Source organism: Scophthalmus maximus, chromosome 7, assembly GCF_022379125.1.
Source record: "Scophthalmus maximus strain ysfricsl-2021 chromosome 7, ASM2237912v1, whole genome shotgun sequence".
NCBI classification, from domain to species: Eukaryota; Metazoa; Chordata; class Actinopteri; order Pleuronectiformes; family Scophthalmidae; genus Scophthalmus; species Scophthalmus maximus.
The window spans coordinates 16,356,995-16,369,605 of record NC_061521.1 but is presented as its reverse complement, the minus strand read 5'-3'; the positions used below and the strand labels follow the sequence as shown (position 1 = coordinate 16,369,605).

Genomic DNA, 12,611 nt, shown 5'->3' with positions numbered 1-12,611 from the left:
CAAAGTCACCATATTGCGACTAAACATGTAAGAGTTTCAGCGGGATGGAAGGAAAATGATGACAGATGTAACTCACAGTCTCACGCAGAGCTCCGCCTCTGCACATGGTTGGCCCATGATGCACTGCACTTCTTCATAAGTCTTTCCCATCAGAGGGACTCCATTCCACTCCAACACCTGCATTCCTGTGGTGTGATTCGGGTGAGAAGACTGATTCAGAGACAACATTCCCAGACAATATGTTATAGCCTGTGGGCAAATGCATTTCTCCTCATCTCTAAATATGAAACATGATTCATTCTGGATAATGCAGCCTACGTAACACCTCATTTTGTGGTACAGCCACTGGGAAATGTTATTTCAGTCAGGACCACTAAAGTCAAAATGTATTCATTTCAACAATCACAGTTAGCTATATTTGACGGTATATGGCTCTGTTCTGGGACCTCGTTGCCCTTCCACGTGCATATGTGAAAAGCTTGAGGTATGGGGAGAGCACATTAAGTCAGATACAGTATGAAAAGGAGTTGCTGGGGTGGAGGCGAATTGCAAATTGGCGTACAGTAAAAGCAAGAAGAGTAGGAATGTTAAAGCACCTTGAATAGAGCGCGCAATATAAGCTTTTTGTCAATTGAATGCGTAGAAGCGGATCAGCTGAGCCATCAGCTGTTGTGGGCTGGCATAGAGATCTCTAGTGTCTTGTTGTCTCTTAAACTTCATGTCACATTTGGTGCATCAACTGCCATGTATAAAAGTTTATTTTCTACATTAAAGAATGTTTAGACCGACGACAGACGCGCATTGTTGCACAGTCGCAAGAGTCAGCTCGTGCAGCTTGCTATTGAGCATGAGCTCAATGGAAAGAAATTGTGATGAGGCGATTCTTCAGTCGGCGACTTCAGCTGAACTAGAGGCGAGTTCTTAAATCCACGTATCTGGGCTACCTTATGGAAATTACTCTGCTGGTATGCAGTCCATGCTATTTAAGAGTGGCATTGTTTGTTCTTTGTTATTGTTGCTACGCTTTTGCATGAGTTTACTGTACTGTATATAGTTGGAATGATCCATGATGGCCCTTGATGTTTGTTGTAGCTGCTCCTACGTGGAGTGAATAAGTAGTTTAGTGGTCTGGTGGCAGCCCTAAGTATTAGCAGAGGGGGCAAAGGCAAAAAAAACAAAAACAGGCTTGGGAATATATGTATATCTTTTTTTACTATTTATTTATTTCAATTAATTTATTCATAAAGCCTCAACTATTTCAGGCTCCTTCAAAGCAGACTGAAAATTACTGCAGACAATGACACTTTACTGTAAACCAGCTATGAACCCTTGAATCAGTGCTGTGGTCAAATAATAAATAATGTGTGATGCCTGAAGAGCCTTTCCCAGCTCAGGCAAACTGATTGTCAGCGCAGAACATTTCTCAAAGGTGGGTTTGACCCGGGCACCCGGACGTTGGATGCCCATGTCAACAGGAGCTGCTGGGATTTGGCTTCTCACATTTGGAGAGATTAGAACTGCAGTCTGTGATTGCGCTTCCCTGCGATTGTGACGCACTCGAAGCTGCGCCAGTGACGTCATCGGTCGGCAACGCCTGAGTCAGAGCGACAGTGCGCTGGACAGAGCTGACATGGCGGAGATCCTCCTGCCGGTCGGGGACCCCGGCGAAGGGGCAGAGACGCGAGCTGTCACGGACGGTGAAGCAGCGGTCGGCCCGGAAGCAACTGCGTCGGTGCTCGCCGCTCGCTCCCTGGACACAAGAGTTTAGGAAGATCGGACGCGGCTCTCTGTCCGGTAATGGACTCCTCCGCTGCCGATGATCCGTAACGCGGATGTCGATCTACCGAGGACCCTCACCCGAGGACGAGTCGACGCGACGAGCAGTTGGAAACGTCGACACGAACAACTCCATTGTTCTCCGGTGGGTATAACTTGTGAGAGGTGGCTTGCGATGAGAGCGGGAAGAGTGGGCGGGGTCAAGCAGCTCAAATAGCGCGCGAAATGTGAGCTTTGCCAATTGAATGCGTAGAAGCGGATCAGCTGAGCAGTCAGCTGATGTGGGCTGGCGTAGTGATCTCTACTGTCAGCTGATGTGGGCTGGCGTAGTGATCTCTACTGTCAGCTGATGTGGGCTGGCGTAGTGATCTCTACTGTCAGCTGATGTGGGCTGGCGTCAGCTGATGTGGGCTGACGTAGTGATCTCTACTGTCAGCTGATGTGCTGCACTAACTAACGCTATGCCCAATTTAATTTTTGATTTAAGTGTTCATGTTGGCTTTGACATTATACAATTACATACACACCACCGCAAACAGTGTAAAATAAACAGAAAATCAGTGCACAGCAAACTCAAGCATCCACTCCAAGGCCGGAGCTGTAGGATGCCTCACTTACACAACTGAAACCTGGTCTTCAGATTAGATTTCTGCTTTTGATTCACAACTCACCAGCTGCTGTGACAATAAAGGCTTGAGTTAATATCTCTCCATACCCTTCTGCACGAGCCAGAGCACATGATCTCTCTGTATACTTCACCATCTCCTCCCCCACTTTATTTCACTATCCACCTGAAGGCATGTTCCACTGCCATTCTCTTTCAGTGAAACATAAACATCACACATTTGCACAGTTACAATTCAGTACACGGTAGAAAATAAACACTGTCAGCCTCACCACAATTTATATGCCTTTATCACATCTAATGATGCCACAAAATAACCTAGTCAAACCATGTCTATCTTAGAAGGCTATTGAAAAAAAGGAATCCCCCCCATACATTACAAACATACAAAAATATATTAGCTGATCTGTCCTTCACCCCCTTCCGTTAAAGAGTTGCCACTGAAAATAGAGACCAGAACCAAATTCGTCCATAAATATTTTCAAGCAGTGGGAATTACAATTAATATCCCATCTCTTCTCTGTACAAAGATTAATCATCTACAGATCAACCATTTTAAAACTCTAATATTAATTAAATTAAATGAATGTTTTTTTTAAAGGGTTATAAAGCAAATGATTGTGTATGTGCGTTTATGTATGCATGCTGTTGTGTATTTGTGTGTCTATAATGATGCTAAATATAGTTTACTGACTAACACAGCCCAGTTCTGTGGAGGGGGAGTGGACAGGCCTTTTCTGTGTTTGGATGTGATGTCTCGGGAAATAAAACACGACAGACCGCAGCATAGAAGGCTACAGCAGACTTGATCATCTCCATCTGTAATTCATTGATTCAGACAGGGACTTTGACTGATGGTTTACACTGATCCTAGAATTAATAACACTTAAAATATTTACTTAGACAACATTAATGACTCAGTTCTTAGAAATTATCTGTTTTACCATGTACAGTATCTTACCAAGCAAACCCAAATAAATGCACCTCCTATATCTTTATATTTGAACTGCGTATGTGTTCTTGTGGAAGGATGGAAACATGTCAGTTTTTCTTGCTATTCCAAAAATTTCCTTTCCAAGGTTAAAAACTTATTTATACCACCACGTCTTCTTATTCTTCTCTTACCCTCTACAATTGTTCCTGTTTGTTCGGCCACACCACCAGGGATAACCTTGGCAATGTAGGCTCCAATCTCTCCTCTTCTCCCTGGAATGTCCTTCCCACCCACTACACGGATCCCAAGTCCATTCCCTGAGGGAAAAATAAACATACCAAATCCTGATTAGCAAAACAATGGTTTTAAATGATAGCGTGCATAATCATGGTATACATGCATTTGCCATATACCTGACACACTGGTGTCCTTTTGGTCTCTCTTAAGCTTGATGCGAGTGTGGGGGAAGGCATAAGGGACCAATTTCATCTGAGAGAGATTGTAAAGAATTTACAGAATACCACACAAAGGAATTTTTCAGGTAGGACACAAAGTGTAAAGATGAATGGTAGCCTGTATCTCACCTGTCTCCTGTCTGACATGTTTCCACTACGCAGATGCCCTTCTCTTGGCTTGTCAAACCAATCTGTATCCTCTCTTCTCAGGTTGTAGGCTAGGCAGGCAGGGAGAAGGGGGTGGTTACACACAATCACACATCTTCTGTATCCCTGGTAGCTTGATACATTTCTGGAATAAACATGGCAATGACTACTTGGGCAGAGATCAATCTTGCAATCTCTCTTTGGAAATATGTCAGGAAAGTCTGCCATGCATCCATCCCGGCTTACTTAAATGCAGGAAGATACAACATGTCCTATCAGGATGAATGTATCCTGACAGGACACCTGATAGGTGGTCTCAAAGACTAGTGAATTATGTTCCACCTTATTCATATGGTTTGTGAGATCAAATGATCACTGCAAACACATAAATCATTTTCAAGAACGTTTCAAGTTTGGCATGCTTTTCAGGCCATGCAGTGCTCCAGATGTGAGGGATCTTTTTTGTCCATATTTACATTGCTGTGTATGAGACGTTGTTGAAAGAAAACTAGGTGTTAGGATACTTTGTGCTTTTACTCCAACGGCGATGACACTAATAATAATCATAATAAACACAATTTTTATTGACTTGTTTGTTCTGTATTTTTAATTTATAAACTAATATAAGGGGGAAAGGGGGCAAATGTCTATGCAGTATTTAAGCATTTACCTTCCAATTAAGCATATGGCATAGGATCAAAAACCATATAGGTGGGAAAGGGAACTATGTATTTACGTATAGTGTAAGTGCAGTGTGCCATGAAACTTCCCTAAATTCATTATCTAATATGTTATACCTTTTAATGCAAAGTTTTTATAATTTTTCCCAAGATCAGAAGACAGTTTGCAACTGTTAACCCTGCCATGGTAAGTCAGATTGGTGGTACATTTTTTTCATTAGATATGAGTCATCACTTTAGTGATCAATGCAATAGATTGCCACTAAGAATGGAATGTGCACATATCTGCCAAATGTCTTTTGGAATTATCAGTTATCTAATTTCACCATGCACCCAACAATGAAGAAGAGAAAATTGACCATTAATGCTGAAGGTAATTTGCCTATTACCCACGTTTTAGATTAGAAAGCACTTATCAGTTCATGTCAGTATTAGAGTATTCTCATCTAGAATCAATAAACAGTTGCAGCATAGACATTCAGAATTTGGATACTATGTCTTAATATATGTGCAGTGGAAAGCATAATAACAATTGTATCACATATATACATATTTATGTGGGAACATTTATGCACGATCACACGATTAAAAGTGCATGAACATGAATACTGGAAATGGGTCTGATATGCTTACAGAACCATTGATGGGTAGTCATTCAAGAATGATGTATAACTCAAATCACTACAATGCAGTATATGACACAAAAGATATCTAGTGCCATTGAGATGGGGTTCATTCCAGAATGGATCTGACGTGTCAACGACTAGAGATCTGCTAAATGACATGTATTGTATACAACTGAGATGTGGGTCATTCCAGAATGAGTCTGGTTTACAAAATCAACCAGAGAGGTGGATCATTGAAGACCATGATATGCGGCATGGAGGCATACAGTCTCTATGTAATTACATGGGAATTGAATGCTGTCTCACCTTCTATATTCCAGTTTGGGCCTCCAGCTGGGATACAAAGTTGTATATATATTTTTTAATTTGGGTAAACATAAAGGTAAATAATTTAACAAACTTTAGGAACTGTCCTTAAACTATATTTGTATGGTGAGTATACTTCAGCACATGCACTGAAAGCAGTCAATATAAGATTCATGCCTTAAATTACTGCAAGTCTGACATAAGTAGTGTGCCAGACGGTTAACAATTTTAAGCAGAAGCATTTAAACAGAAAATACATTTTAGGTTAAACAAAAGCCATCTATCAATTAATGTAAGACAGCCATAGTAATACCATAACAATAAGGGTTTTTAACTAGATACTCTACCGTGTCTGATACTTTCATGAAAGATTCTGGCATCATCTCTGTTCAAAGCCAGCATGGACTCACTTAGTGCTGTAATCAAGGCAGATGGACACTTACAAGTTGTCAGGAGACATATAAACTTCTCATCTACAATTAAACTATACTGATCCTTCATAAATGGTCCAGAAATAAATTTACTTATTTTTTATGCACTGTCATGCTTGCCTGAAAAAAATTTGGATGACATTAAACAATTAAAAGTATCCCTAATCAGGCCAGTGTTTTGCAAGCACCACTGGCCTTAATAAGATTTTTTTCTTGCAGTGTCTAACTTTAATTGTTTCTACTAAATGAAAAGACACTATATAATTAAATTATCTACGGAACCCTGTCAATCCCACTCTTATGAACATGGAGATAATACATGTCAATATTTATTGTCAATTACTAGGGGACATGGACATCTCACATAGCAATGAGACATCCATAGCAACAACCAACAAGCATAAAGCATTCACTTTATTAAAATGGAAATGGAAAACATGTATTACACAACATGCAAGGATGCAAAATCAGATACAGATAGAAAATCAAAGACAGAAACAAAGACATACAGTTAACACATGAATGGGACAATATATGGTACCGTACTTAAATTTAAACAGTACACATAGCTTTATGACAGTCCTTGAGAGGAAGTCTCTGGCTGATTGGATTAATCTTACATTGGTAGATGTGTTACTGACGTGCTGATGTGTTAGTGCTATGTTATAAAAGTACATCCAGAGACCATGATTCAGCAGTATTCCTTTCAAGTTACTGCTACTAGTTTTTCTCCAAAATAGCTGACAAGGTGCCTTAGAAAATTATATTATTTAAAAAATTTTTTTGAGGCATCGACCTACTTCTTACAAAGACACTGTGTTGCTCTGCAGATTGGTTGGCTGGAAGAAAGTAAGGGAGAATGTCTAGACACTCCTAGTAATACTTTCATGTAAAAGTCTGCTACTACAAGCTTTAGTGGCTAAGACAGCTTCCAGATGGTCTATATAGCATCTCAGACATTCTAAATGACATTAACCAAACATTTTCAAACATGCACAGTATACATATATGTATGTATGGGTAATTTTAAGTTTTTGTGAAATATGTTTATGAGGTAGATTATTTCTTATTATTATATATATATTTTTTATATTCTTCACATGAAGCTTAGTACCTCTTGGTATCTCTATATATATTGGTATCTCAAAGAAAAAAAAAGGTAAACAAGTAACATAAATATTAATGCAGGAGTGAAATCTAAATAACTGCATTATATCTGCCATGCATTCACTGAATGTGAACTTTGTTTAGGGTGACAATAACATATTTTTCTCAGATTTTCTATAAATCCTTTTCTCTCTCTAAGAAGGCAGCTGTGATATGGATACCATGTATAAATAAGCCCATAGATTTTGTGCATAGCAAAGCTGGTACCACTGGGCTTAAAGTTTAAGAGTGGTGATTTAACTGTGAAGGAGTAAAGACATTGAAAAATAAAAAGAAAGCATGCTAATGAAATCACAGAACAAAGATGGATATAACTGATAAGTGACATACATAAACTCAGGCCAAGAGTATTATGTATTGGTGAGCATGCAAACATCTAATTTGACATTTACTGTGACAAAGGTTAATATAATAACAGACAACCAACAACAACTGAATGTAGCACTGATAATTGAGAAAGAGCCAGATTATGCACACAGTCATTAATACCAATAAGCATTAGCATGCATGACAAGCAGGTCCACGCAGTCAAGTTGCTGCAACAGTCTGAGGCTCCATTTACCTTCACTGTCAGACATGGCACCTTGCAAGTCATCCATGATGAATGCAATGTCTCGATCATAGCCACGTGTCCGAGATTCCTCCCTCATATGTTGCTGTACCTCTGGCAGGGAATGGCTAGACCCAAATTGGTCCCTGGAGTCAGCAGAGATGGGAGGGAGAGGTCCAGCCGAGGCTCTAGCCATACCCATAGGCTGCCCCACTGGGCTCAGAGGGCTCTCTTCCTCAGAGTTCTGAGCCACAATGGGGATACGGCCCCGGCTTTGGCTGATAGGTAAACTAGTTGGCTTTGCTCTGGCAACCCCAGGGGCAAATGCTGCATCCAGGACCTCTCCCTCTGTTTTAAGTCTAAGTGAGGAGCTGGATAGGTCCCGTTTTATAGATAGATCCAAGCCATAGACAGAAGAGGGACGGGAGGAGGGGCGAGATGAAGGTCGGGAACGAGTACCACTTGGGTAGGTGCCATCATCCTGGACAGTGGCCCTGATAGTGGATCCTAATCCAAGGGACTGCCCAAGATTAAGAGAACCAGCTAGGTTGCCCCCCAGGGAGGAGCCCAAGTATTTTTGCTGCTCGGACAAGTTCTTTCTTAGCCCAAATGTAATCTCATCCTGAAGCAACCTAGCCCTAGCAGCCAGATTGGTCACAGATGAGGCCCTAGATCCCATGTAGCTGCCAAAGTCAGGCTCCAGGTCCCTACTCTCCTGAATTGGGGAGAATTTAGAGATTGCTTTTGGGTCTATTAGGGCCTTTTTGTTCTTCATCTGTTTCTGATAAAGCACAGCTGCTGGGAGTTGCTTTGCAGCCTGTTTTTCAAGGGTGAGCCTGCCAATGCTATATTTCTCTCCTTTAGGAAAGTGGCGGAAACTGCTGTCATTTGGGAGATACTGTGGTAGGCCCAAACCTGTTAAGTGTTCTAGCCCCTCAGTTCCTCGCCTGAACTCTTGCTTGATCTGCTGCTTCAGTAATTTTAGCTCATAAGGCTCCTCCATAGTGTCATCTTCTCCTTTACTATAACCATGAAGACGAGATGAGCCTAAAAAATCTGCCACCTGAAAGGAAAAAAAAAATGTTTTGCTTATACCTCCAGAAGAACCAATCAATGACATTCAAAAGTGAACAGGCATTGTATCTACATTTGTTTGGAATTGTTTTTCAGTATGTATGTCATGTTTTAAGTTCAGTGACATATTAAACGGAATCTTAAAAAACAAACAAACATATACATATATATACGTATACATGAAGTGATGAAGAAGGTCGAAATTGAGGTTGATGTAACAGTGCAGTATTTACCTCTGCTGTCCGCCTAACTTCCGCTGCTCTGAGTAGTCTGTCTGCCTTGGACAACTCCTTATCAGCCAGGTTGAATCCAGAACCCAAGCCGGTGGTGCTCAGTCCGGTTGAAGCCTTGGTGAGCTCCCCTATGTCCTCTATCAGTACGTAGTTCCTGGCATTGTGGTGGTCAATGTCGGCATAGAAAGAATCAGCAGAAATACTTGACATGGGACTAGAGGCCATGCTCCTCTCCTCTATCCCTAGCCTCAAGTCCAAGTTGCCATACTTGCCCCCGAGGTGAGCCACTCCATAGCCACTTTCTGTGGAGGTTGGTACAATAAGCAGAGGCTGGTTGCGTATAACTTCATAGTTAGTGGTGATTTTAGGCTCTAAATCAGACAAGGTTGTTTGTCGCTGCTTTCCCTGCTGCAAAAGCAGAGCATGTTGGTAGCTACTAGGCTGAGCCTGGGCATGGGAGAGGGATAGAGTGGGGTAAGGAGACACCTGTTGGTGGTAAAGGGACTGCTGTTCATATAGGTTCTGTTGGGTATAGTGACTGGTTGTTTGGGTCTGGGGAACATACTGGGCATAGTGAGAGTAGGGACTAGTTAGTGTGTTGTACTGGGAATCAGCTTCTGTCTGTGGGGGGATGAATTGGTCAAACTCTGATTGGGGAGCCGTCCGTGGTCTCTCCAGTCCAACATCCCTAGTCTCTCGGATGTTGCTAACCTCACTGTCTGACATGTAATCTCTTTCTTCTGCCACCCCCTGGAGATAGGCCCTCTCTCTTTTCTCTCTTTCTTTCAGTAAGGCCTCCTTACGTCTGTTGATACCCATCTCCAGGTACCTGATGGGAAACAAGGTATATATCTTTTTTTACAATTTGACCACTAACCATTCTATCAACATTACGACCAAAGAGACAAATAATGTTCTGCTTTCTCACACTCTAGTACCTTTTACTATGTGTGAGTGTGAAGAGGTCTCACTGTGTGATGTCAAGGAAGCCTTTTAGCCCATAAGCTATCAAGGTAAGAGGGGAATCATGCAGATGAATTAGGAATGATGATTGCAGGAGAGGGACGAATGCAATTGTATTGGTTTTAATCAAGTAATGGCATATTTATTACTAACATTATTTCTTAAAAAATTCATGTTACAGCGTCTGGACAAAGGCATAAACCTTGTTGTTGTGAAATCTGTAGCATCTTACCGAAGCTTGGCATCAATCTCTTTTTCCTCTTCATCTAGCTCAGCCTGTTTCTTGCGAAGTTTAGAAGATTCTCTTTCTACCAGATCAAGCTCCTTGTCAATGTCCTGCAGGATCTTTGCCCGAGCCATTGTTGTACTGCGTGCAAGACGGCGACGTGCAGAATTGGTGCTGTACCCTGACCGTCCAGTCAGAGAATCATCCTCAGGAGGGGGGTCTGGTAGTGTCCGTTTTACCTTCTTTCCTGTGCTAGAGGGAGAGCCTCGGCCCTAAAAATTTAAACAAATAAATTAATCTGCCAATCATATAATAATTATCATTATAACACTTTATAATTAATTTAAACAGCATTCCACTAAATAATTTGCTTTATTTTTTGTATTAAAAGCATTTTCATTGTTTTTAATCAATCAGTACAGTAATCAATAATGATGGGGCAGTTTATATTTAGCTATGACTTACAGAATAGCTGTCTGCATTGTATCCACTCATCCTGGCATCCATGGTAGGACTAAGAGATATAGGATCAGATAGAGACTTATGACCAGTCTTCAATATCCTAGGGCCAGAAGAAAATCTGGTTGGGTCAGCAGTTAGCATCCTCTGCCCTCCGTAGGACTTTTCTTGGGAAAGGGGGGGGACTGCAGTATAGAAGACTTTAGACTTAGAAGGGACATCTGCTGTTAGGTGTGTGCTGTAGCCCACTTCAATAGGTGTGTGCCTTCTATCCGAGTCTGTCTGACAGCTCAGACTGCCACCTCTGTGAGAGTTCTCTGGAGCTGAGATATGTTTGATGATTTCCACCTTAGTGTCCATCTGGACATTAGGTCGTTTGATAGTTCCAGAATGGTCAGTCTGGACAGATATCTCTGCCACTGTCTGGATAGCAATGCTAGAAACCTTAGAGCCATGTTTCCCATCACTGCTATGTTTTCGAGAGCGTCGTCGAGCTTTCGTAGGGGCATCCCATTCATCTTGGTCTTCATCATCAGTCTGAGCTGAGCTATCAATATTCCTCTTGTTCTTCTTTCTCCTTCCTACAGGCTGCTTTTCTGCTGAGTCTTCATCATCGGTCTGCACTCCACTGTCAATAATTTTTTTACCTGTGTCCTGATCAGCTTGTAGTTTATTTAAAAAAACATGTTGTTCCTGGCTTTCCTTTAAATGTGTTCCAAACAATGGAGTTGTAGACTCATCTTTGACAGGCCAGTACTGGCCACTATCCCCTACTCCTGCATATTTAGCATCAAGGAGGTTTCCTGTGGTATCAGTAGTGCAATAGTGCTCATCAAGCTGGCGTTGGAGTTGTAGTTGTAGTTGTTGGATTTGCTGCAGTTGCTCTTTCTGTTGGGCATAGGTCTCCTGCTGGGCAACCACGTGGGCATGGTGTTCTTCCTCTTGCTGCAAGAGAAGCTGCTGTTTCAGAGCCTGAAGTTCCTCAAGCTCCCTTTGAACCATAAGCTGCTCTTGTTCACGGTAGCGCTGGATCTCCTGCCTCTCCCACTCCAGCTCCTCAGCAAGACATAGCTGCTTGAGTTTCTCTAGCTCTAGAAACTCCCTCTCCATCTGATACTGGGCCATCTTGGTGTTGTCTAAGCCAGGGAATATTGGGGAAGAAGCCAAGGCATCCAGAGAGGCAGCAATTGCTTCCAGAGTGGTGTCTGAGTACATATCCGGATAGCCTGTTATAATGTCAGCTAAAGCAGTGGGTAGAAGCTCCTTAGGTAGCCGTGTGTCAAAAGGAATTATCTGTCCAAGTTCTGTAGTGGGAATGAAGCCATATGGATGTGGCAATGACTGGTTTTGGACGGTTGATGTAGGTGTTAAGGTTGTGCTAAAGACGGAGCCTGGTTGAGTTGTAATTGCATATGTGGATGGAACTGGGGCAGCAACAGAGGAGTAAACTATTCCATCTGAGATTCTTAGAACACTATTCACACCGAACCCAGCTGCAAGGACCTGGGAGTATGGAGCTGTAGTCGTCCCATGGTAGATTCCAGTAGCTTTGTTATTGTAGTCTAGAGCATTACCTGCCATAGTAAGTCCAGAGATATATATATATTTTACTTAATGAGATACATTGCAATAACAGACAACAAATATTGTACTTTATGTCAGTTGGGGGTCATGCAGCTTGGATTTTTAAAGACTCCCATTATACATGCATATCTGTAGTCATTTTGGCTAGCAAGATGCAAAACCAAAATATTGAGGGAGCACACGCAGGCACACACATGCATCTGTATCAAGACAAAAGAAAAAAAAAGAAAACAAGCAGCTGTTAATATTCAATGGAAACATGCATATCAAATGGCAAAGCAAATCAAACATAAGGAAAACTTGAATTTAAATGGTAAGCAGCCACACCCATTTTAACTAAGTAAAATCTTGAACTGTAACAATATAGGTTAAGTA

At 41.6% G+C, this 12,611-nt stretch overlaps 1 protein-coding gene across 6 annotated transcripts in view; it reads right to left on the bottom strand.

Moving 5' to 3' along the window:
* Positions 1-12,611, bottom strand: part of pclob (piccolo presynaptic cytomatrix protein b) — a 52,214-nt gene that overhangs the window by 13,063 nt on the left and 26,540 nt on the right. For 3 of the 6 annotated variants that reach the window (XM_035642680.2, XM_035642681.2, XM_035642684.2), the window contains exons 12-21: positions 10,659-12,226; positions 10,200-10,465; positions 9,005-9,833; positions 7,710-8,760; positions 5,897-5,965; positions 5,550-5,576; positions 3,920-4,008; positions 3,749-3,824; positions 3,527-3,652; positions 77-185 (exon numbers count right to left, since the gene is read on the bottom strand). In XM_035642680.2, coding sequence (XP_035498573.2) covers positions 77-185; positions 3,527-3,652; positions 3,749-3,824; positions 3,920-4,008; positions 5,550-5,576; positions 5,897-5,965; positions 7,710-8,760; positions 9,005-9,833; positions 10,200-10,465; positions 10,659-12,226 — 4,210 coding nt within the window. The remainder of the gene's footprint in view (positions 1-76; positions 186-3,526; positions 3,653-3,748; positions 3,825-3,919; positions 4,009-5,549; positions 5,577-5,896; positions 5,966-7,709; positions 8,761-9,004; positions 9,834-10,199; positions 10,466-10,658; positions 12,227-12,611) is intronic. The other 3 variants (XM_035642683.2, XM_047333297.1, XM_047333296.1) reach the window with 2 other exon arrangements.